This window comes from Lingula anatina, chromosome 6 (assembly GCF_051362555.1).
Source record: "Lingula anatina isolate TDL-2025a chromosome 6, LinAna3.0, whole genome shotgun sequence".
NCBI lineage: Eukaryota > Metazoa > Brachiopoda > Lingulata > Lingulida > Lingulidae > Lingula > Lingula anatina.
This window is the reverse complement of record NC_141772.1, coordinates 14072768-14099058: the sequence shown is the minus strand read 5'-3', so window position 1 is coordinate 14099058 and position 26291 is coordinate 14072768. Positions and strand designations below refer to the sequence as shown.

At 35.1% G+C, this 26291-nt stretch overlaps 1 protein-coding gene and 1 long non-coding RNA gene across 4 annotated transcripts in view; one reads left to right on the top strand and one right to left on the bottom strand.

Moving 5' to 3' along the window:
* Positions 1-3327: 3327 nt before the first annotated feature.
* LOC106151899 (uncharacterized) overlaps positions 3328-26291 on the bottom strand; it is a 35539-nt gene continuing 12575 nt past the window's right edge. For 2 of the 3 annotated variants that reach the window (XM_087015683.1, XM_087015684.1), the window contains exons 14-17: positions 11703-12278; positions 8698-8748; positions 5453-5606; positions 3328-4950 (exon numbers count right to left, since the gene is read on the bottom strand). In XM_087015683.1, the coding sequence (XP_086871809.1) occupies positions 4916-4950; positions 5453-5606; positions 8698-8748; positions 11703-12278 (816 nt within the window). In that variant the 3' untranslated portion in view covers positions 3328-4915. The remainder of the gene's footprint in view (positions 4951-5452; positions 5607-8697; positions 8749-11702; positions 12279-26291) is intronic. The other variant, XM_087015685.1, reaches the window with a different exon arrangement.
* On the top strand, positions 21957-24290 carry LOC147761202 (uncharacterized). The gene is made up of 3 exons (XR_015335148.1): positions 21957-22889; positions 23705-23806; positions 24186-24290. It is a non-coding gene; the product is annotated as an uncharacterized LOC147761202 (long non-coding RNA).

Sequence of the window (26291 nt, the reverse complement as noted above, 5' to 3'; positions counted from 1 at the left end):
GTTGTTTAATGACATTTTAAGTGCATGCGGATAGGTGATCTGCGTTCAAGATATCCCTGATTTACAAATAATAGGTTTTCATAGTAGAAATTGGCATTGTAGATACAGAATAAACCGGGTTATTATAGTACATGTAGTACGATTCATACCCTTGAAAATATTTTGTGGTCGATATCAAAAATATTTACGCTGAACGGTCAAAGTGGTGTGTGTTTATTTGATACCTTTGAACATATAAATTTACAACAAAATACTTTAGCATCAGTAATGCATTTTGCAATGTACACAAAGTTTCCCGTTTTGGACATGTCAGCAATGGAGGAACCGTGGGACGGAACTACGGGCACACGCCCCTGTCACGTGTCCCTGTCGTGTGCCCCTCTCTCTGTAACATGTCTAACATTATTGTACGTATTTCAGTAAAACCTGCCCTCGTCTAATAATGTATATGAGCCCCACCAAACGAAGTAATTACATTGTGGCTCCCCGTGACAAAATCCCTATATATATTTATATCCACCCGTACTGTTTCATGGCGTGGCCGTAACAATAGTCCCAAGGTTCTTGGTTCAAAGTTTCGAATGCATGAATATAAAGTGTATAGTTTACTGGCAGCTAAGGAAAGTCCATCAGATGCGCCTACAAACGATTTTTCGGACAAATTAATCTTCGGATTATCGAGACACTCCAGCAGTAGCAGTAGGTATGGCAAGAAGCAGGCGACAGGTTCGCTTGAATTTTTAAATATTAACAAGGATATACAGTTTGCTGGGTGGGGAAGTTGGCGCCAACGAAACGTGCTTGCTACATTTGTACAGGTCGGACTGAATTTTAGTCTGGATGACTGGTGCTATATTTTGGCCAAATTGCTCAAAATGTGGAAAAAGCATGAAACTTGGCACAAATGTTCTTTGGTCTATGCTGATCATTTTCAAGGGCAGTGCCCAAAATTTCAAAGCGTTGCTTAGCAACCGTTGCTATGGAAGTGAATTTCCTTAGTAACAAGCTAATTAGACCTTTCTTGTCCAGTTTAAATGGTTTAGAAATGCTAATAACTATGTTTCAGGGCATCAGAACTATCACTAGACTATTTTAAGGCAATTAAAACCCAAATTAACCTTAGCCACGATTGCTAGGCAGCATATTATCCTAGCAACAAGCATTTAAAGTTGCGTTAGTCTATTAAGTAAGGCAAATCTATAATACTAGCTAAGAACTACACTTTTGAGCAAGATGTTCATACTTTTAATCCAGTAAGTTGAACCAATTGTGTGTTTACACATATCCGATCAAATAAATTGCTAGTGTAGATACTTGAGGCAGCATGTTCAAAATTAGTAACCAGCCATTTCCATGCTTTTATCACCTTATGACTCTTTATAAAACTTTGCAATAGTTAATAATAATAATAATAGTTAATTCTCCCTTGTATGTGCAATATACAGTGCATTTTGCCCTTGCACATTGTCAGCCTCTACATCTGCACCTACATGCACACTGGAGCAACTCTGGACAGGTCAATAGCTTCTGGCAAATGTGTCCACTTAGGCCCACTGTTCCGCAAAAGTCCAACCAGAGTGAGCACATGGTATCTGATGACATGGCACCGTAGTGCTGATTCAGATATGTTCATCTCGCAAGAATACTCTTATATTGTTGTAGAGCAGCCTTGGTGGAAGTACGATATGGCATCTAACGGCCTTTGGGTGTGAACAGAAACTTTTGAACTTCATTGATTAACAAATAGAATTAAAATAGAACCATGCAGGTGTATTTAAGTTACTTGGTAGAGAATAGAAACTGACAAAATACAATGTGAAAAAACTTTTTAGAAAATATTGAACAAAATGAAAAATATCTTGGAAATCTGGTCTATGAGAAACCTTTCAATTATAGGAAAGTCAACACTGGTTAAACCTTTAGTATTTCTCATCTTACGTAGGGCATGTATTAACTCTCCTACCAGCCCCCCCCCCCCCCCCCCCAATACTTAAAATATGCATATCATATTTAACTTTATCAGGAATGGAAAAAGATACAAAATAAAATGAGCAAGGATGGCGTCTGATTACAAAAATGGACGGTAAAGGTACCGCAAATAAAAATTTTACCAAGGCCCTAAACTTTACATGGCTTAAAAGACTTCTTTATGAAGAAAATAAGAGTAAGTGGAGAGCGTTTTTCTCGGCGAAATGTCAGGAATCGGTAGTAACAAAAGGTGGATTAAAAATACTAAAAGCAACTTCTTATCCCTTTTGGCAAAGATTATTGGTTCTTTGAGTGAAATTCAGGAAAATTTCAATTTAACTCCAGATGAAATCTTATCACAACCATTATGTCAAAACTCAAAAATTGAAAGAAATTAAAAAACTATTTTCCATAAAAGATGGTGTAAAAATGATTTTGGTTTTTTTACATCAATGATATTATAAATGACATTTGAAATCCCCTCTGTCTAGAGGAACTCAAAAAAAAAAAAAATCAACCTTAACACTAACTGTCTGGGCTAATTCAGCATGTTAAATACTTGTTGCTAGGGTAATATGCTGCCTAGCAACTGTTGCAATGGTTTACTTGGGTTTTTAATGTCTTAAAATAGTATAGTGATAGTTCTGATGGTTTGAAACATTATTAAAAGCCTTTTTAAATAATTTAATCTGAACAAGAAAGGTCCAATTAGCTTGTTACTAAGGTAAATCACTTCCTTAGCAACGGTTGCTAAGCAACGCTTTGAAATTTTGGGCACTGCCCTTGAAAATGATCAGCATAGTCCAAAGAACATTTGTGCCACTTTGAGCTGAAGTCACTCTTTTGAGAAATCTCAAGGCTGATTACATGGCTGGTAATTGTTTGCATAACTGCTCAGGCACTGCCACTTAGCAGGTCCAGTCTAAGTCTGCGTGACAGCAATCAAGACAGTTAATTGCTCTGACTTCAATCACTTGCTCTTCTGTGACAGATAAAAAAAGCCTTAGACTGGTTGCGTAACGAGCAGTTATCACATCGTTGTGAAGCTCAGCTCATGCAGAGCAAGTACAAAGCCTTTGGCGCGCGCGCAGAGATAATTGTTTCCACATGGGATTCCTCAACAGGGTGACTTCAGCCCAAAATGACCATCTATCTAGCTAGAGACATATCTGTGAATTAACATTTCGTTTTCCATTAAACATCTTGATTTTATAACACGAGCTTGTACTTGTTCTGATCTGAAAATTGCGTTTCATGGAAAAGTATATACGTGAACAAACATAAATTGTCGAACTTTGACTATCGGGTCCAAAAACATTAAACAAGATCAAATTAACAATAAAAATACGAAGAATAACGTTTTGTTCCTGAATATCAATATATTTTTCACAACAGAAAAAAAGGCTCAGTTTTACAAAATGTTTGCAAGTGCGTTGAAGTCATTGCAGGAAACAGCTGAGAAGGTAATCTGTGCTGACAGCATTATGAACACGGTATAATTATGGCAAATGCCATTTTCATATATCAGATAACAACCGTTGCCCATTTAGTTTGTTGGATATACTGTTCATATCTCACAAAGGAATTAATCAACAGAAATTGGCATCGAAGCTCCCAGGTGGCAGACGAGAGGTTTAAGTTGAGAACTCATTAGGTAAACTTACAATTGTAAAACCTCACTGCGATGCCGTTATATTCATTTATCGTCCATCAGATGTAATGTAAAAATAAAACATAAATTAAGGTTAGAGATCTGACATCTTACAACATATATATATGTATAACATACAAAGAACGCAGTCCTAGTGGAATACACAAAACAATTACAGGATATCAAGAAAGGAGATGGGAACAATTTCTTAGTCCCCCCCCCCCCAACCGACCACAGTAAAATGAAAAGAAAATAGTGTGTTTGACAGCATATTGATTCAACTGAAAGCCTTCTCTGTTGGCCTTTCTTGTATTCTTGCCCCTTTTGGGAAATGAAAAAGAATGGAAGTAAGTGGGCTGAATCTACTGAATTGTTTTGGGTCGGGAGGATGCACCACCCTTTAGTGGGAGGATGCACCACACCCTATTTGGAGGAGGCACCACCCTCTGGTGGGAGGAGGCATCACCTCCTATTGGGAGGAGGCACCACACCCCCTGGATCCACATATGGATATTAACAGATTAATAATTCAGCTTGATAAATCAATACTATTAATATTTAATGAAACCTGGCTGTATTCAGCAGAAGGTTTACAATGTTTATATCCCTTGAATACTGTATAACTAAGTGTAAACACTGAAATTAAAATGATGTGGTGTTCTGCAGTATGTATATAGGAGATGTACTGAACTTCGTATGCTCTCCAATTTTCTTTAAGAAATGTAATGTAACCAACATATATCAGTATGTTAAGATGATCTTTGACATAATCGGGACATTGTATTCTTCAAAAAAAAAAAAAAAAAAAAAAAAAAAAAAATGAACCACTGTTCATTTCAGCCGGCAGTAGTACAATGGGTTTCTTCCCGATTACATGTGAAATGTATGTGCACACATAGCATGTCAGCTTGATCATCTACATAAATTGTAATTTCTTCAATCTCAGTGAGCCACTCCACTGTCTGTGAACAGAGCCTTGTCATTATGTTTGTCCTTTGTCTGCCATAACCATAACAAGTGCCAGTACAGTAACAAATCCTACAGGGACACTGTGTGAATGCATTTTATGATTTGTTACCATGACATCAGTCTTGATGGTTGGGCTTAAAAGCCATAAAACTGTTTTATCCATCTGAAAAGGGCAGTCTCTTGTTGACAGCAGTAAAATGCTGACAGAGAGCAGTTTGTTGAAGGTGTCCATTAAACAAATGTCTAGGGTGCTCCTAGACATAGTGTCACCATGGAAACCAGCCGCTAGGAGACAGAGCCATGTTGTGCAGCCATGGAAACCAGCTGCTAGGAGACAGAACATGTACATCTGGAGCACACACCTAAAGGCATTAAATGAAAAAAGAATTAATAATGCCATAAATTATAAAGTGAGATAAAATATAAAAGATGGCAAAATCCCCAAAATGTTTTCAATTGCTTCATAATAAAACTCACATACAAATTACATTTGGGAAGTAAGGCACTTTTGAGAGGGTAGGGAATACCTTTTGCTTTCAACATGATATAGGCCTTTTTTTTAGCGTGATGCGTTATTTGAACCCAATATTCTGTGTGAAATGTGATTCAGGAAGTCCTGGTGATTGGTGATTGGTCTGAATATATCTTGGTGATCCGAGATTGAGCTGTTTTAATCTTGGTGATTTTGATTAAGGGGGGTATTCCCTACCCTCTTTTGAGTGTGACAAATCAATGTAAGTTCTTCAAGATGGGAAGTTTGAAGGAACAGAAAACTACAGTAGTATGAAAAAGGATTGCTTAAAATCTAAAAATTACATTGCTGAAATAGTTATATTTTGATAAAAAAAACTGTGATAGCATCACCTCTCCTATGATGTTGCGCATGTTGGTCCGGTGGCTCCGTGTCTACCACATGTTGCATAGAGCGAGCAGCTTCCATGACAGCCCTTGCTGCAGCTTGGGGATCCCCGCTGTGGGCGGCCATTGCTGCTGCAGCTGTATATTTGGCTGCCTCAACCTGAAGTAAGCAAGTTTACGTTTCAGATGAACATTTAAAAGTGAATGTTAGTCATTACGGAACAAACTATTTTTGTTTGTTACTATGACCCATCTCTCATTTGGTTCTTAATCAAATAAAATACTTGTCAGAACCAAACTTACTGAATTAGAAAATGAAAATAAGTAGCATGAAATACTGTACATTTTATGACAAATGTGTAAAATGTACTTGTTGGATGATTTGATGATTAGTTATTTGTACATCTTTTTGATTCATCAGTTCCATAATAGAAGTTCAGTTTTGCTGTAATTTTAAATAAAATATTTTTTTTAATGTAATACATAGTATATAGAACTACTACAAGTATACAATGTGTGGTAATATTGCATGTATTAGGTAAAGAAAATATTTTTTAAAAATTAAGCTGACTATAGATTTTTTTCAAATGAAGACATTAGATAATGCAAACACAGTGTCAAGAAAAAAATGTCAATCACTATCACACACACACAAAATGGAACCCAAACTTGTTAGCTCAATAGCTAGTAAGTACCAGTAAGTCTTAGAAATACAATTAGCTGTTTGGTTCCCATTGTATTCATTCTCAGGGAAACATCATTAATGGCCAGGTGCTGATCAAGTCAGTCTTTTCAAAAGCAGTCAAATCATTTTCATCAGACAGTCAATTTAATAATCTAAAATGGGTGATACCAGAAATGAAATGAGTGTGGAAGCATGGATGAGCCCACCTCAACCAGCTCCAAACTACTGTTTCACAAATCCAATTACCGTAATGACTTGATCTTTTCAATGGAGGAAAATTGTGAATTTTACAGATACTGTATTTTTTAAGTCATCCTTTCTTCAAAAAAGAGCATTTCTATTGAGTGGTTGCTTCAAAATTAAAAAGCAGACTACCTTGTAGTTCTACTCTATGCTTTAAAAGCACCACAAATGCTATACAAAAATATAATTTTAATGAATTTAAAATGATGTATCTGAAAGTTTGTTAATTTTTGCCCATTGAAAAGATTGGGGCATTACCTTACACTCTTATATATGATTTTTGTGACCTTTTCAATGGACTCTCCAGGCAAGCCAAATTTATGAAAGAAAACAATTAATTGCCCTTGAAAACCCATGTTTGCTTAATGAAGGGGGGGTGGGGTTGAAGTACATATTGTATGTGATTGATAATGTAAAATAATGGTGACAGCAAATCAATAAAAGACACTCAGAACTAACACTATCCATAAGGGCATGCAAACTGTACATAACATACTTCCAACCTTATGTCAGATATTTTTCGAAGTTCTTTTTAGAAAATATTGAAATAAATTTCATGAATAATTGAAGTTTTTTTCCAAAAAAAAAAAAAAAAAAAAAAAATTCAAAACAATTTGAAGGAAAACAATTTAAAGCAATTTAGAGAAATTCCAAATGATAACTAGATATTGTCGATAGGTAGCCATGGAATGTCCCTGCACTTTCCCACACTGAAAGGGTAGCTCACCCTCAGGGGCCCCATTCCCTAGATATCTATGGCAGTATACCTGTATGACAATGCCTGGGTCCAATTTGTAAAATTGTTGCAAATAATCTTCATTGTAACTGCATAAAAAGGATCAGCAAAAAAAAAAAAAATAATAATAAATAAAAAAAAATAAAAAAGGATAATCCACCCCTCCTACCCCCCTGGGACAACACAGCCCCAATGCCCACATAACTGACTGGCCCATCCACATGCCTGATAAAAGGTCTATTAATCCCAAAAAGTTTTGACTTCCTCACTCTAATGGCCTAGGAGGAGATACACTGTAGTTGAAGTTAAAGGCCCCATGTACATATATGTCATGATAGGTCTGCCAATACCAAATACTGAACTTTTTGATTAAAAGTGACTAGGAAGAGTTAGCAGAAATCACAACATGAAAAGAATTTATAGCAATCAATCTCTCCCCCCCCCTCCCCCCCAGGGACAACTCAACCCCCAATTGCACTGAAGTCCGACGTGTCCATGCACATCCTCAAAGACCTAAGGACTCATGAACCCAAAGATGCATGGATACAGGTGGGATTATATTATCACTGACTTTTGTCTCGAAACTGCAGGAAGAAAAATACATGATTGTTTTAGGCTGCGTTCACATGAAAAATCTATTTTCTAAAAATCTAAAAATCTATTTGTAGTATCTTGTGATCACGGTCTGTGCCCTGAATACCCCACGGCATAAATACGGGCAGCGCTAGCCAGTTGCTTCCAAAGCTGTAATAATTAATTCTCGTCGCTGCCGGTAATTACGCTGCCGGGTATTCAGGGCACAGACCGTGATCACAAGATACCGCAAATAGATTTTTAGAAAATAGATTTTTCATGTGAACACAGCCTTAGTTTTGTACATACCGGTACCAGAAGGTTTATCATGTCTATTTTACATATGCCACAATATGCAACTTGACTGACCTTGCAAGAAGATTTCCTGACAATGTCAAAATTAATGCCCTTATTTATAGGCACCTTTGTAATTACATCTCAGCTAATGATTTCAGAGTAACGGAGTGTGAAAAAAAATCTCATAAATACGATCAGGAAATTGAATGTTTCACTGTCAAGTCAATAATATCACATGTGCAAATACATGAAATTCAATATAATGCATACAGTAAACCATACGTGTACCATGTACATACCGGTACTAGTAGGGTGAGGGACTAGTATTATACCCGGAGTTTCAGAGATAATTGGAAACTCAACTCTTTTAGCAGAGGCACACTCATTATAATACAATAGAAGCAGATTTCCAGTCATCACAGCATGTATATACACAGCATATATATATATATATATATATATATATATATATATATATATATATACAATAAATAAATAACAGTAAATAAAACTTTGTTCTCATTTCACTGACAATAGAAGTAATCCCTTCGTTTCGAAAGGTAAAGAATAAAAAGCCACAATGAAGAGTCATTGGAATGGGGTGCTTCACAGATCATGCCGTTTCATGCATCTAGGGGAAATAAAACGTGGTCTTCAAGAGTAAATAAAACACCCAATGGGACCCTCTATATATACACAGCATGCTGGTAAACTTACAGGCACAGAACAATGAGGACACTGCATCATATCTAGCTTCACCTGGACGGGCTGAATAGGTAATAATGAGAAAAACATTTATAAGATACCATTTCATTGTAGTATGAAGGACGCAAAGGCTTTGTTCACAACTAAGTTGATTAGTGAACTAACTGAGCCATAGATCAAATATGCAGTGCAACTCGATCCATTGCTCTGCTCCTACAAGGAAGGTACACATGGGAGGTGGGGAATTTATTAGGGGATTATTGGATATGTCTTCAAGTGAGTGCCATATTTGATCTTAGGCTCAGTTAGTCAGCGGATCAACTTGGCTGTGAACAGAGCCACAGACAGGAAACATATAAGTACATATAAGCACTGACTGCAAAGAAATGACAGATTTTCCACTGGCACAAACTTTGACGATTCTTGACTTTTCAATGCAGATCCAGGGTTTTGCATGGGGGATAAATACTACTCAGGGCGGATCCAGGATTATTTGAAGGGGGTTCAGAATGACAGGTCTCGGATGCGAAGCCAACCATCGTCCCCCCTTGTGTGGGGTTGGGGGTTTGCTCAAAGGCCCCAAATTTTTTTTGTTTTTTTTGGAGGGCAAACAGCTAGTGCCCTTTGGTACAGTTTAGAACTATGATTTAGCTAATCAAAATTTTAATTTCAAGCGGGGAATATTGGTGTGATATATGTACCGGTATATTTCAGAAACTGAAAATCCGCCACTGAATACTGGTATTCCCGATATGTTTTCTTTTTATATTTGCATATGTAAAACAATTGAGAGACACTGGTATATGCACATGTATGGTAGAGTAACAGGGATGAAAGAATTGCTTGTACATTTGCCATTGTCACAAAAAGACCCTCATTTTTACAGGTGTGGTTCAATTATGATAAACAAGTTTGAGATCCAGTGAAAAACCTGGCCACCAGAGGCAACGTACTATCACAACAAACACAGTAATACAGAGATATACAAGTACATGAGGGAATTTGTAATCCTTATATATTACTAGTGCTTTCATGTTAATCATTATTGATGATAATAAGTAAATTTTTTGACTTACATTGGCAAAATAATGTACAAAATGTATGTGATGTTGATGATGTACGTGTTACATGTATGCTTTGGAACTGTGCATTGGATTTTCATTTTTAAGTAATCAGAAAGTAACCTTGATATAATATTTAAGTTGTGTAAAAGCTTCAACTTTTGACTGTTTTGTAATTTTTAAATCTCTTGTGCATCTCAAATTACCCAAACAGTCAAAAGAGATTGTTTGGTAACATGTCAGTGATTTAATTCTAACACTGTATAGACAGCAGTGTTTTTAGTTCAGGTATGATCTGGCCAGTAGCATACGTAGTTAATACATAAGCAACTCTTTCATCATAACCAAAATGAAGTTTGAAGACAAACTGGGTTTTCATCTGCACAGGATAAGGAATAAGCAAAAACACCATTACTCTACAATACTATACTGATCACGAACAACAATAAAAAGCTGTCAGTTTCTCCTGCGTGTAATTTCAGAGGCCATTTTATCTGTCAAATTTTTTTGTATTGATTCATGAATAAATGGGACAATAATATTCTTCACCCTAATGATAAAGCTAAATGAAAAAGGGTAGTGATATACCAGTAAATGTCTTTCATATTCAGCCCTGCAATTTTCTGCCATGGCATGTGGTGAATAAATGCACTAGCTACAGTAAGGTTTTTAAAATATATAATGATAATATATATTCTATATATCATTTCTGCTTTCTTTATACAATTATAAAAATAGTCCATGTATAATTGGGTTCATTGTACTGTTCAGTGATGTAATTTATATGACTATTGGCAGATTTCTGACTTTTGTGAGCCAAAAATATTACTATTGAGATTGATGCAGGTGGCCCCATGTCATATTTTCAGACTTTTTTCATTAAATGGCAGTCTCATCCCTAACTGTTAGACTACAATAATCTGGCCATCACTTGTGACAGCCCAAAATCTCATAAATAAGTCTTGAATCAGCAAGAAATTGTGTGATCTGGAGCAAAAAAGGGTCAGCCATTATAAATGTCAGACTAGCGATCCAGTGCAGTGTGGAGACAAATTAAGAGCTGACAAAATTTGTTTATGCAAAGAAGAGGTCAATAGCTAACTAGTGAAAAAAATTGAACAGTTCTTTAGAAAATGTCTGAAATTTCATTTTTCCCACAGATCCGACAAGAACATCACGAATCTTATACTGTAATTCTCTAAACAAATGCCATAGACCAGTGAACCACTTCTGCGTACATTATTCACATTTATACACAGGTAAAGTCTGCATGTGTGACATCCTCTTATTAATGCAGGTGTGGAGTTAATGTCATTGTTATATATTCTAAGAGACAGTGTATTGACCTTTTGTTTGCCATTCTGTACAATTTTTCAGAGCAAATAGGTCACACATTTGTCAAGTACCAAACTCAGAACTAGTCCCTACACATATACATTTATACAAATAAAAAACAAAAAATATATAACAGCAATTTACAAAATAATAATAATAAATAAATAAATAAATAAATAAATAAATAAATAAATAGTACAAATTTTTAATTTTTTTAAAATAGTAAATAGTAATTAGGAAGCAGGAGTATGATTTGGGGGGGGGGGGGGGAGGCTGAAAATTGAAGATGCTGTTCAATTATCCCAGAAGGATAAAAACAAAGTTAACTAGAAAAGCACTCTGAGAGCGCAGACCTCCGCCAAGGCAGCAATTTTTGATTATTATTGATTATTGATCCAGATCACCACCAAAAACTAATCATCTCTTCCTTGGACCACTTCTGACAGTTCCTGAAAATTTCATCAAAATTGGTCCATAACTTTTTGAGTTATGTTGATGACAAACAAACAGACAGACAAACAAGAGTGAAAACATAACCTCCTGATCCTTAGTGCAGGTAAAAAAACATTATTATTAAAAAAAGAAAAATCACACCCCTAAAGAAGTGAAACGTGTGTTTACCTGTGCTGCCACTACCATGTGGTTGGCCTTGTGGTTGTCTTCAAACTCCTGTGCTATGTACTCCGCAACAGCCCCAGCAAGAACCGCCGCAACAAATCCAGAGGCTACGCGATTCATTTCTTGTTGACAGTCCTCCTCAGTAAAACATTCAGGATCCGACTCCTTCTCAACACATTTGACAGCTTTGTTGCCCATGCCAGCATGTTTTGCCTGATGTCCCAGGTCTAATTGGTCATGCTGTAATGTTATTGACACGCCGTTTAATCCAGTCTCGCTGCACTGGCTTTCAGGATGATATCTTTCACCGGGTTGCGACCTGCCACTAGCTGGCGCTGACTTAAATGCATTGTTTTCCCCGACATTCATTACTGCAGCATCCCTGGATGAATTGACTTGTTTCAATCTTGCACCTTGGTCGCTGTTTATCATATTGCTAGCTTTCCCTTTGCTTTGTCCATTAGATTTGATTGATACGGATTCACAGTCTATGCTGCCTCCATCAGCTCCAAGAGGATCAGGCGCTAGTTCACTAGTGGCTGTCTCTGTGTCATCAATTTTCCATTTTATCACCACATTCTGAAGTCAAATGAGAAACGCTGAGATGATTTATTTATCAGGAATGTAAATGTCTGGATGTTTGACTAACCTGCATCAATTTTGTATTGAGCTGCGTGAGTGCTTTTCTAGCAATGATATATTGTCATAAAACCAGCAAGAATTGCTCATTTGTCATCAGGAAGAGGGTTTCATTACCCCATAGCTGAGAAAATGTGAGGTCTGAAGTAAGTCATAAAAACCCTATTAAATGCTCGAGTAATCTGATTTTGAAGAACTGTGCACAGCAAATGTCAACAGGAAAATAAACCTTTGTGTATGCCCCTAATACCTTGTGATACTCCTACATGAACTGTTTAATTAACTGCTAGACCTGTAGGAGTCTCCATTCTAGAATCTTGAGATTGAGTTTTTATTACTCGTTCTGTTTACCTTCTCGAATGTGATATTTATTCATTTAGATATCTACCTTGTACATAAGATTTATTTATTCATCTTTTCATTTATCTATCTCCTTATCTATTCATTAATTTATTGTATCATTTATTTATCTATTCATTCCATCATTCACACATTAAATGATGTATTTATATTCATTCATTTTCTTTTATGGCTAAGGACTATAAGCTACAAAAAACTTCAGCAAAGAGAGGTATCAAAATACATGTAGAAATGATTAAATCCCTGCAGATACCCAATTTAACTGAAAGTAATGTTTTTTTTTAATCATTTCTATTTTCAGCTTCTAATCAGCTCAAGAATTGCTGATCTACCAGGCCATTCACATGGACTGGGACCTTATAAATAATTAACACAATTGTAATTCTTATTAATTGTTTTTGCGAACATTTCAGAAAGCATTACTGACATCAGGTATGGGTTTTACAAAATAAAATTTTTAATAAATTATTTAAATTGGAGTGGTTTATCAATTACAGTTGTATAAGGTCTGAATTGGTAAAGATAAGTTCAGCTTTGCAGGAAATACAAGTAAACATAGAAAATATGATTTAAGGACATTTCCAGACACTGATATCATAAAAAAGCTTAAACACCGTATCCTTAATGAGATGTATGACTCACACTGATCAGTATATAATTACAATCAACTCCACAATGCATCATTATTAATCGGTATCTGCCACTGGGCAACTTAACCTTTTCAAAACTGCCCGGATAGACAGTTTAATCATCCCAAAGCTTTTCCTGCTTTTGTCCATTAGTTCCAGGTCTTTAGGTGCTATAAGATTACTAGAAACATTTAAGCAAAATGCTGTGCAGTAATTTCATACTAAATCAAAGATGGAGTGCTTTGTAATTTGTTCAAATTAAAAATGCAACAATGACCGTTAACAGTACTGTACTCTTATGCGGGTGCTTAATTGCTGCAATTCTAGATAAATGTAGCTACATTTTCACTTGTGATGGCCTACTGCATGCATGTTGATGTTTCTTTACCCCAGTATATAGTATAAACATATGGACTGGACTGCCATAATTATCTGTTGAGATCAAGATCTATACCAGGTAGATCAATAAAATTTCAGGTCAAGCCACTGACTAAAAAAGATAATTTGAAATTCAAAAAAGCTAAGATGACTTTTAAGGTCTGACAACTGTGTTTTTAGCATTGATTTAAATGACAGATTTGAAAAAAAAAAAGGTTACAAATTACAGTATATTTTCAAATCAAGTTCTTGAAGGCAACTATAGTGGGGTATAGTGAAAAATTTTGCTCCACCTCCTTTTCTACCTGATAAATCCTTTTGGTGTATCAGATATCTGGGCTATTACATGTATATATAAGTGCCCATCATTAAAACAGCTTGTTTCCACCAAATTTAAAGCATTCCAAAATTAGGCAGCAAAACTACAAATAAACAGAAACCTAATAGAAAAAAAAACATTGTGACAATATTAACAAATAAAAATATCAGTAACTTCTGCCAAAATAATCAAACAAATTGATTTAGGAAACTAACATGCTCTTTCACCAAAGAAAGTCACTGAGGAAAGTCATTGTAAAGTTGTAGGCCTAATCACTGTCAGGCTCACAATCCATGCACGTAAACAGGGTGTAAGAGGAGAGGGGAGTTGAGGGGGGGGGGGGTAGCAAAAACAATGCTTTTGTCTGGAAAAGATAAGCTCTGTGTCTCAATTTGATCCAGGGTCGCTGGGGGGGGGGGGGGGGGAGGGGGGGCTACTAGATTATTTTACCACTTAGTCTGCCATTAAGTACTTAAGACAATACAATGTTAACTAACACAATAAGTGGTATTCATCATCCCAAGAGTGTTAACGGAAGCAATTATGCCTTTAATCTCTAATGACGGAAATAAGCTGAAGGTATTGATTTTATAATGGAGACATTACAGTATACCAGTAAGATTATCAAGAGCTGCATACTGTACTAAGACCCCATTCCCATAGATTTTAGATCGATCTATCCCTGTGGGGAGTCTCACTAGATTACTGTCAGCTTAGCCAGCTCAAGTGTCTGTCCTGCCTACTAAAAGCTGTAAGGGGGTAATTAACTATGGTGCGCGCTCCGCTGACTGCAATTTAGCGTTAACACCCAGGGAGTTAGGTCGATCTAAATCTAAATCTCTGGATCGATCTAAATCTCTGGGAATGCACCCTAAGAGTAACAGTAGCAACTGTACATATTTCTATAAATCTCTTCTTTAAAAAGTTATGACCCATTAGTTTTTGCTGGTACTATTATATATAATTATACTCAAAGGAATGTCCAATCTTTTAAAAGTTATGGGTTTGCATAAGCATGCACTGCTAGCTATTAGTAAAGTCCTTCTCTCATACTGTGCAAGTGTCCATGCACACACTGCACACAATTACTCTCACATGCACTTATATTTGTGCACTATATACTCACATAAAATATGTGCACAATACTATATAGTGTAATATACTGGTACTACATGTAGTACACATACCATTAATTATTTGGAGCTAAAAATGTGCATTCATGCTTTAACACCTTTGTTGCAAATTAAACTACATGTACAGAAAGTCCCCCCACCCCTCAAAAAAAGTTCAGCAAACAAAATTCCCCTGTCTCTGATAGTAAAGCAGCTTTATTGACATGATGTCTGCCCAAACATTGTAACATTAGCACCAGTCAGAGTCCCCAGAGTATGTCAGCTAGCTAGTCTTTAATGAATGACTATTGCATTATTCTAAAGCGTAATGGTTATATAAGTGATTATACAAAGAATGGATAAGATGCCATTACTTTTACAAGGATATCTACAGTTTATATGTTGTATAATTGGCACACTGAGGGATCATTCCCAGACCCTGTCGTACTAACTGTGGATTGATCTATCTCCAAGGGGATTCTCTCTAAATTGCAATCAATTTAACTGGCTTAGATGTCTGTAACGCCTACTGAAGCTGCTTGGGGAGAATTAATTATCATTTAGCAGCTTCAGTAGGCATGCCAGACATCTAAGCTGTTTAAAATGGAAGCAATATAGTGATAAACCCCTCGGAGATGGATGGATCCTGTTAGATCGATCTAAGTATGGGAACCCAATCTAAGTAGATCAATTGCTTCTCATAAAATTACCCACGCCTTAACTATAACGTAATTCCTGTAGTCAGATTCTCTGCAGATCTCAGATATAATGGATACAGGTTTAACAATTTACTAAGGATGCTTTTGTTGGAAAGCTGTTTAAGTTAAGCTGTTCTAAATCTATATTTAAAGGAGCAGTTTCCATTACATGTAACTGACTACATCCCATTCATGCATGTATTCATTCGTATGCAATTGCCAGGTAACTGTACATTATTGACTTGACATATTTTCCAAGTCAGCTGCTAAGTTGTTTAGATAATTGATGAAGCCAATATATTCAGTGACCTTCTTCTTCAGTGTTTTTTTTTTTTTACCGTATTATCCAAAGGATGTTATAAACTATCACAGAAATATCTGAATTGGATATTATAGGTTATTATCTCCCCTCTCTTATACAAGTAGCCAAACTGGCTCCTTGCTTTACCCCACCACTTCCCTCTCCCCCCTTCACCTGCCCTCTGGAATCTTATTCAATAATTAAAGGCAATCCCTGAGGTACAACGTACATGGACATGCCTTAATTTGTTTTCAGGTTATAACAAATAATATAAGGTACAACATTTACTAGTACTATAACAATAGTACAAATTAAGCAATGAGTAGTTCAAAGCAAAATTTTAATTCACTAGTGTATTAAACCCATGAATAGATAATAGGGCAAATAGTAACATATGGATTTACCTTCAGTATATTTACCATCCTTATTTATAGTGGCTTAATTGAATATTTTGGTTCAACCTGCTTTCAAACATGTAAATGTGCCAGGTTTTTTTCTAACAATCAAATACGGAACTCTAATATTTCTTGTTCAAGGTACTGGTACCACATAACCAGGGGCCGTCTTCTGGGTCTTCCGGAAGATGGTCAGATTTTTTCTGTCGAAAGATGGTCAAAAGTGGAGGACGAATCAATAAAGATAATTCGGAAGCCTGTCAGAAAATATCTCTGGATCCACCCCTGATAACCATGTCATACCCAATGATGAGTATTGCCTACCTGACATACACTATACCTGCTGTGAACCACTCTCTGCCTTGTACCAAGTACCTGCAGTTTTACTTGAAAGCTAATTGCAAAAATCCCTGGTGTATGTAAACATTTCACTTTCTTGGCCAGGAAATGAAAAAACCTAAACTGTAAGTAGTCAAAGTCCCATCTGACAGCGTATTGATAGAGGTGTTAATGGCATACACTCACTACAGTATGTGCCAAATATTATTACATCTGTAAGTAGCAGGGGCAGATCCAGGATTATTTCAAGGGTGGTCCGCTGATGTGAAGCTGACCCTCCCTCCCCCCCCCCCCCCCCCCCCCCCCCCCCCCCCCCCCGCCCTGCTTAAGGACCCGGAAAAAAGGTATTTTAGAGGACAAATGGTGCCATTTGGTAGTTTTAGAACTATGATTCAGCTAGTCAAAATTATAATTTTAAGAGCGGACCACTGGTGTGATATTTTTCTTCAGAATTTGAAAGGGGTGGGGGGTAGGATCCCCCCCTCTAAATCTGCCACTGTTTAGTCAACATTCAGAATTAAACCATGTAAGACTGCATTCCCACAGATTTTAGATCGATCTTTCCCCATGGGGAGTCTCACTAGATTACTGTCAGCTTAGGGTGCTTTCCCAGAGATTCAGATCGATCTAAAGATTAAGTTTTAGATCGACCTAACTCCCTGGGGGTTCACTCTAAATTGTAGGCAGCCGAGCGGGCACCATAGTTAATTACCCCCTTACAGCTTTTAGTAGGCAGGACAGACGCTTAAGCCGGCCAAGCTGACAGTAATCTAGTGAGACTCCCCACAGGGATAGATCAATCTAAAGTTCTATGGAAATGGGGTGTTAGTCCCATCTGACAGCATATTGATAGAGGTGTTAATGGCATACACTCACAACAGTATGTGCCAAATATTATTATATCAGTAAGTATTTAGTCAACATTCAGAATTAAACCATGCAAATCCCATTGACACAATCTTCATAGGTCTTTAGTCAGAAGTTATTAAAGAAAATCACGCCACTTCTGTATTGCAAAGCCACCACAAAAGATAATGAATAAATAAATAAATAAATAAATAAATAAATAAATAAATAAATAAATTGTTTGATGTTATCAGATCTACAGAAAACTTCATATGCAGGCTTGTCAATGATGCCTTTACCTCTGATCCACCAAAATGATCCATATATATATATATATATATATATATATATATATATATACTTGTTAAAGGGATAACAACTGTTCATAAGATATCCATATTTCACTATAAATACATTGCAAAAAACTCACAGATTTAATATAAAATCTATTTTACCACCAAAATGACAGTTAACACAAATTTATTCTTGAGTTTGTGCTTGCCATCACATCATGTGACCTCCACATATGGCTACACTCTGTAATAAATAATCTCTTAACAGAATATTACAAAAAGCCAAACTTTTTAGAAAAAAAACCAGGCACTAACTTTGAATGTGGGAATGGATTCATTAACCATTGAGAAGCATGGGAAAATTGTCCTTTACACCAGGAAAATTTTTTTTTTCCAAAATGAAGTTACCTGTATATATCCAGTATATAAGTTGAGTTTTTTTTTAAACTTCACTGACTCTCCCTTTGCCTCAGTGTAAGGCCCTAGCCTGCTCCATTATAAACTTTTGTGATGTCAAATGATGCATATTAGTCTGAACCTCTAATGTAACTTATTTCCTTGTGTGAACAGACATCAATACTGGGTATCTGACTGTAAATACTACAATTACGTATGTGGATGCGTGAACATGGGATCTAAGTAACTAAGCTCAGTATATATGTCACCAAATGACCAAATGCCACCAATAAAACTCTATAGTCTAACTTGGTCTGGTTAAAAATACAAACTAAGGGCTTATTCCCTATGAAACTATCGTTCCACATAGATCTATCCAAACCCATGGGAACTCTTGCTGAATGCAATCAGATTAACATGCCTCCTGGTGTTGAGTAGAATACAGAAAAGCTAGTGATTATAGAAGTACATTGGAACAAGAGGAGGCGTGTTAATATGTTAGTTTGATTGCATTAAGCAAAAGTTCCCCCAAAGTAGGATTGATCTATGAAGAATGATTTTTTTCATTGGGAATGGTTCTTAAGGCACATCAAACAAGTTATGTACTGATAGGAGGAATTGCATGCCTGGCAAGAGAGCAGAACAGAATGAGACACGCAATCAGAACTCATTTTGAGTCTTGGAATTAAACTTGATTTTAATTTCCTCAGCACGCACCTATGAGGACCTCACCATGTGCTCAATTTAGTTTATTGATATTTCTCCTCAATAACCAAGACAGGGCACCCTGAATTTCAGGGTGAGTTTCAAGTATGTTAATTACTCAATCTCTTCAATCGGCTCTCAGATACATAAATTTTTTAATCACAAAAATGATATTGCTATACAGCATTTGTGGTGTTTTTACTGCAGAGAATCAAACTATAGAGTAGCCTGCTTTTTAATTTTGTTTTTCTACCACTCAATGGGAACGTTCAAATTTTAAGATGTAATGACTTAAAAATATTATCTGTTAAATTCACAGTTTACCCCCTTTGAAAAGGTCGAGTAATTACTGTAATCAGAGAACTACATTGTACAATATACTTTTTACCATTTATCTTGGACCATCAAACAGTTTTATCTGGAATTCAGGGTGTATTAGGTCCCATTCAGAATGGATGATCTGGGTACTTACTGATCCACAGACTAAATACGGTTGACCACAGTTCAAAGCAATGCCAATGATTCCTGATGGTCTCCAAGACTCTACATGCATGCACCTTTAAACGGATTAAATTCCTGCTCCGAGGTTTAATTGCTAGGCCCCTATTGCAACGGTGCGTGTGGTGGTGGGGGAGACCATTAGGAATCAGCAGCATTGCTTTTGATCTGTGGCCGGCCATATTTAGTCAGCGGATCAGTGAGTACTGGGATCATCCATTCTGAATGGGGCCTTACATACCATCAAGCATCCACGAATAATCAAAATTATGTTGAGAATTTACCCTGCAGTACTCATGTACATGTTATATATTGGCTTTTATTTGTAAAATCCATGGAGGGGCAGTAATACTGTTGAGAATTAATATACTTTTAGCACTGGACATGTTAATATGTTCCGGTACTGGGGTATTTAGTTCTTCCTTGGGGAAGAGCCGGACCTTAGTACATACTAGTACCTCTGTACCTGTAATTGTAACTGTGCCTGAGCATAAGCCTTCGTGAATGACATATGTATGTAAATTTCATTGTAGTTATAAGAATATAAGGAAAATTTCCGAAATTCTTACTGCATGTGTAAAATTATTTCTAAAAGAAAAATTATTAAACTCTGAGTTATGAAATTCCAAACAGCTCACTGTACAGGAATGGCTTTTGGCTCAATCATTTCAACTGGGGGAAATTGTGAATTTTACAAACACAACTATGTTTTTTTTTAAAGTAATAAGTCCCTCAAACTAGAACATTCCTTTTGAGTGGTAGCAACACAATTGAAAAGCAGACTCCTTAGTTCTATTCTATACACTAAAAATACTGCATAGAAATATATTTTTAATGATTCCATAAGTAAGTAAATTGATAAAACAGCTATTTTTCTGCCTTAGAGGTAATTGAATAATGAGAGCCATATCCACCATCTATAGATCTTTTTTTACATAAATGCAGTGATTTAGCAGCTGAATGCCTGAATCTGTTTTATAATTTTATCTAGAGACCATAAAAAACCTTTTTCACAGCTAGCAAATGCACATATTATAGTAACCATTAGTCATATACATTGCAGACTTGAAAAGCTATCCTGCACTTGATAGTAATGGTATATGGTTTTATATTTACCTTGATTGTGAGTACACTGGAGTAGCATAATTCAAATGGTCCAGACTGGTTTACTGTATCGTATGCCTGGGAGTTTATCCCAATAATGGCCCTAATTAGCAGTCAGCGCTTAAAGATATCAGACAAATGAATATGATGCACTGACGCAATAATCTTTACTGCCTCCAGCTCACTTCACGTTTGCTAAGTACGTTCAAATCTTATCAGAAAACCTTTCTGTTCTCTTATCAAATCTGCGTTTGATACACATGAATGTACTTTGCAGCTAAGTTTCAATCCTTGAAATATCCTACGGCTCATTAATCAAATGCGTTCTCATAAATTAAGGTGGTTATTGTTGAAAGCACGGTTTTAGTTTTATCTACAAGTGAGCAGTTAAGCAGTTGTCACTGAGCTACGCAAGAGGGGGTTTAAGACAGCTGTTTCAGAGACTTGCACTGTACTATGACACACAAATAGCCAATAGGAGGAGATTGGTGTGCTGGTTCTGGAAGAACTGTCCTTTTTCGCTTGATAAAATCCATTTTGACACAAAATTTGAACAAAGCTGTATGTTATTTCTCAAGTTGGATCAACTTAAGGGGGTAAAAAGATCCACTTTTATAGACTGAAAAAAGACTATGGGGAACCTTCTTTCAAAATTGCAGGCTACAGGACTTCTGTTGATTCCAACAAAAAAAATCTGAACTTTATAATCTTCCAGTAGTATATATTTAAATTTGACAGAATTGATTAAATAATTGAAACACTTCAAACTAAACATATAAATATTTTCTTTCTTTCTCCATCTCTTATATATATCTGATTATATGTGCTTTGAGAAACCAATAAAGTTAAGCTCAATGGGGAATACAAGATAATCACATCTTTAAACTCTGGGTAAAAATCAATTCAGTTCTCTAGGCATTAATCAGCAAATACACAGGCTTCTAGCACTAGATAATCAATCAACTTAAAAACAAACTACCTGTTCCGTGTTCATTTGTACCCTTAAAACAACTGCATATGGTGGCCTGTGGTCAGAATTTCATAGTGTGGAAACAATAAAATCACCATGTGCACTCACCTACCTATGTTTCTACTCTTTCCATTGTACATACTATTGTACTGGTACATTGACTGCCTCTTATGGATAACAGATTTAATTCATAGTGTTCAAAACTTTTGCTCTCTCTAGGGCATACATACAGTAAAGTCAGGTATATGTGGTCAGGGTATGTGTGTGAGAGGGAAGTCGTATTCTAAGATGGGCTAGAGGATTTTGCCAATAGAGGGCTTCGTGTGAAAACTAGTTATTTTTCATACCACTTGGTGCGCTGTATTCCCATTCACAAAATGATGACGTAGACATATTAAGCTGAAAATAGCGGTAAACTTGATATGACAGCAATGAAGGTCGCTATTTAAATTTATTATGTTTACGTGTTTGAATAATACATATTATAACTTTAAAGCTGTCAAGATGTTTCCAAGATCTTTAAAAGAAAATGAATGCTTTGGTCATATGAGGTAGAAACATCATCATTTAAATTGTTCTTTTTACAGGTGTTTCATTCCATGTGAGCCTTCATGTAATGTCCAGGATTGTATATTATGAAGGCATGGCTTATTTTTCTAAGGTTAGCCATATTCTCTTTGAATAGGTAAATGAATATGCTTTAAAGAAAAAAAAATCAATAATTTTTTAGCCATCATACATAAATATTTCTTTTGACTTAATTTTTTCTCCTTTTCATAATGTCTCAAAGAACATTGCACTGTTTTTTGTGATAGGTGTTATAAATTAAACCTCAAATATCTGTATAATGAAAAAAATTGAATTTTATATAACCACCTTTAAATGTACTGGCACTTTTTAAAATGCATTGATATATATGTAGTAGTTATTAAAAAAGGTTACCTTCCTTATTTATGTTTAAAAAAAAAACATTATTCTCAATACTTTTCTTTCTCTACATTTTCTTTTTTTTTCATACACGTATAGGTTTGGTGGCATTTAGTTAGTACAATTGTTTTCTATCCCAAATTGCAATAAATAGATTAATTTGAATTAAATTCCACTTGCTTGTGATTTTCATTTTTTCTCTGTCAGTGATATAAAAAGACCTGAGAATATTATATGTGTCAGAGTTTGCATTAGATGAGGACATGTACTGTGCTGTCTTGGTAAGTATTCAATCCATTATATGGGACTCTTAGATTTAAATTTTGTATTTGAATTGATTTTACTAAATTAAATGTAGGCAGTTAATTATCTCTTCAATAACTGTAACTCTGCTATAAGATATGCTTGACATAAGGCAGTAACAAATCTATATAATTTTTAATTATCCTGTTTTAATAAAAAAAATCGCTACATTTATTTGTATATTAAAACAAGTTAAAAGACATAATTTGGAGAATTTTAGTACTCTGTATTAGATCTGACATTTGACTTATTCTCCACCCAACACCAATTTTTGTATTTTGTGAAACGTGAAGACATATTGAACTGACTAGGGCTTATTATTTTTTTAGTTGTGTCTATTGTACTTAGTATTGTGGAAGAAAGGAGGGTAAATTCACCTATGTCAATTCCCTTTGAGAGACTGGCCAAGAATAGAACATTATCACAAGAAACTGGGGGTAGTCTCGTCATGTAAAAAAAAAAAAATTATATATATATATATATATATATATATATATATATATATATATATATATATATATATATATATATATTAATAAAAGGTTTACGGGGGCGGATCCAGAGATATTTTCTGAGTCTTCCAAATTATCTTTGTCAATCCATCTTTTATTTTTTGGACCGTCTTCCAACAGAAAAAATTAGATACCCACCAATTATGTAAGCTGAAGACGGTCTAAATCTTTAATCTGCCCCTGTGTTTATATAAATTATGTTAATTATATGTGCAAGATGCAGACAATTCAATATTATGATTTGGTTGAAAGGTATAATTTTTCTCGTAATATATTTTCAGCAACTTCTTCAGGAGTAAATAATCGGGTGCCAGTTTGTCACCATTGGCCATGAAAAACAACTACATGTAGATGGCTACACTTGTCGGCTGAGGTGTATACATGTGAGTTATGTTACCTAGGAAGCACACATTTCAGTATAAGTTCTAAACTTGTACACCTCTAAAGAGTCCCCAAGAGAAACATTTGTAGGCCAATGAAAATAATTTTTATACTTTATTACTTAGATCCCGAGCAAGGGTTAAACATTATTCAATATGACCAGACCATGTACATAAACACAGAGCAAAAGTATACACACCCAATGTGAATTTATTAACATTTTACGAACAGCACAGACAGTTACCCATAAATTATTGAACAACAAAATTAACTTTGTATATAGACATATTTGTATATAAACATTAAACCATTGTGTAGGGATTTTCCTTTTTACCTGGTATATCAATAGAAATTTTGTTATCATTATTCATTTTTATTCAGGCAGTGGAGCACCTGTTGGTATATGGATTGGGCAAAACACCAAAGATCTGCCAGCCAGACTTTATAATAGGCTAAATGTGGCCATTCTGGTTTTAAGAAATATTGGTATGAATATGGAATTTATTTTTGTTAAAAAATGATAATGATAATTATGATATTTATGTATAAGTAAGAGTTGGATATTAGATTTAAAATACAAAAAAAAAATGTAATTCTAGCTTGTATAATTTCTAACGTAATGTGTATTCATATTTATTTTCAAGACATGCATTAACATTTAAATTTATGAATTTAATTCATTTGATTGCTTTAAAGTTTACTATGCCCAGAAAAAGCCTTAAAGGATCTTACAGTTTTTGACACTTAAAATTCCTGGATTCTTGTACCTTCCAAAATAGATGGGGTCATGTTTTCCCACCTGTCTGTCTGGAACTGTCACTGTGTTGTCCCTTTGGTTTGATGTTTAATGCTAATAACTAATAGTATCTTTTTCTTGATTTTCAGAGGCTGCAGATAAAAAGCACTTCAAAATAATACCATTTGGGCATAAGAGCAGGTTAATTTTGTCATAATGCAACACTTGTGACAGTTTTTTTTAATTATACAAGTGCAAAGGGGAATCTTATGTGGCCCAGTGATTATAACTGTGACATGTCTCTATTTAAAACAAACGATAATGGATCCAGTATAATTCTGGAATGGGCCACTACTACCAAATCCAGGAAATAATGTTACTATTATATACTGCCAAATACTCACATCAAATATTATATATAAAGAATATTGGATCAAACTTTTGCTTTAACTGTGGGGGTTCCATTACATTAATATATTATTTTTTAAATTTTTTATTACTATTACTATTTCTATAAGGTGCAGATGGGATGCTGTTGGTATTTCTTTGAAAATGGTGTCTGGGTGATGGACTTGTTAAAGTCATGTGCACTGGCATCTGAATTAAGGGTATAATACTGTACTGTATTTATGTCCTTCTTTTTATATATATATCTGAATGAAACACTGCAAGTGAAGTAAAAGGGCCAGTCAATCTTAAGTTATGCCAGAGCCCTCTAAGTTAATTTTATGAAAAAAATTGATATACTGGAATACAGTTATTTAAAATAAAATTAAATTTGGATGGTTCACAACACTTTTTCCACTTCCAACCCAAGGTCTCTATTACCTGCAGTAAACACACCTTATGCAGTTTATCTAACAGAAATCAATATATGTGCAACAGTAACTTAAAATGATTAACCTACTGATTGTTGTAAAATATTAATTAAAAGATGAGGCTCTCCTCTTATCTTATTTCCAATGATGTACTGTGTATTATTAAAGACAAGTGTGAATGAATTTTATTTTAAGAAAAGATCACATTAGATGATAAAATGTTGACCAAATATTTATTGATTTTGTTTATTTACACGAAAAAGTACTCTACCCAAGAGAACAAATAAGTTCGGATTTCCCTCAACTCTTAAGAGATTATCAGAGGTTAGTCATCTGTGAAGGTCACATGGTTAAGTGGCAAGCACAGATTCCAGAATAATTGCAAGAACCACCATTTTAGTGGTAAAATAGAATTTATATTTCTCTGAGTTGTTTACAATGTATTCAATGTGAAATGTGAATCTCCTATATAAATGTGTGTGTGTGTGTGTGTAAATAAGTATGTATGTATGTAATATATTCCATAATTGAGATTTATTTAAACTCCCTTTTATCAACTGCATCTTTTTCTTTATTTTTTTTTCAAACCACTTTTTTTCTGTGGGTGACATGGTAATGCTAAAAGTACTATAAGTTTTATGAGAATAAATATATTTTTGATGCTTTTGGTATTACACTTTTTTAGTTTTTGCCATTTTTTAATAACCAACGGCATTGCTTAAAAGTGGGCATTTATGTGCAAAATTCTCGACCCAATATGTTTCACAGGTTTAAGCTCGGTGGATTATATATCATGCGCAGCTCAGTAAATAAATACACAATTAATAAAATATTCACTTCTACAACCTCAGTTACAAGATTCCTAACAGGAAAAAGAAACAAAAAATTGAATTTACTAAAGAACGAAGAAGTCTTTAAACAAAAAATATCCAC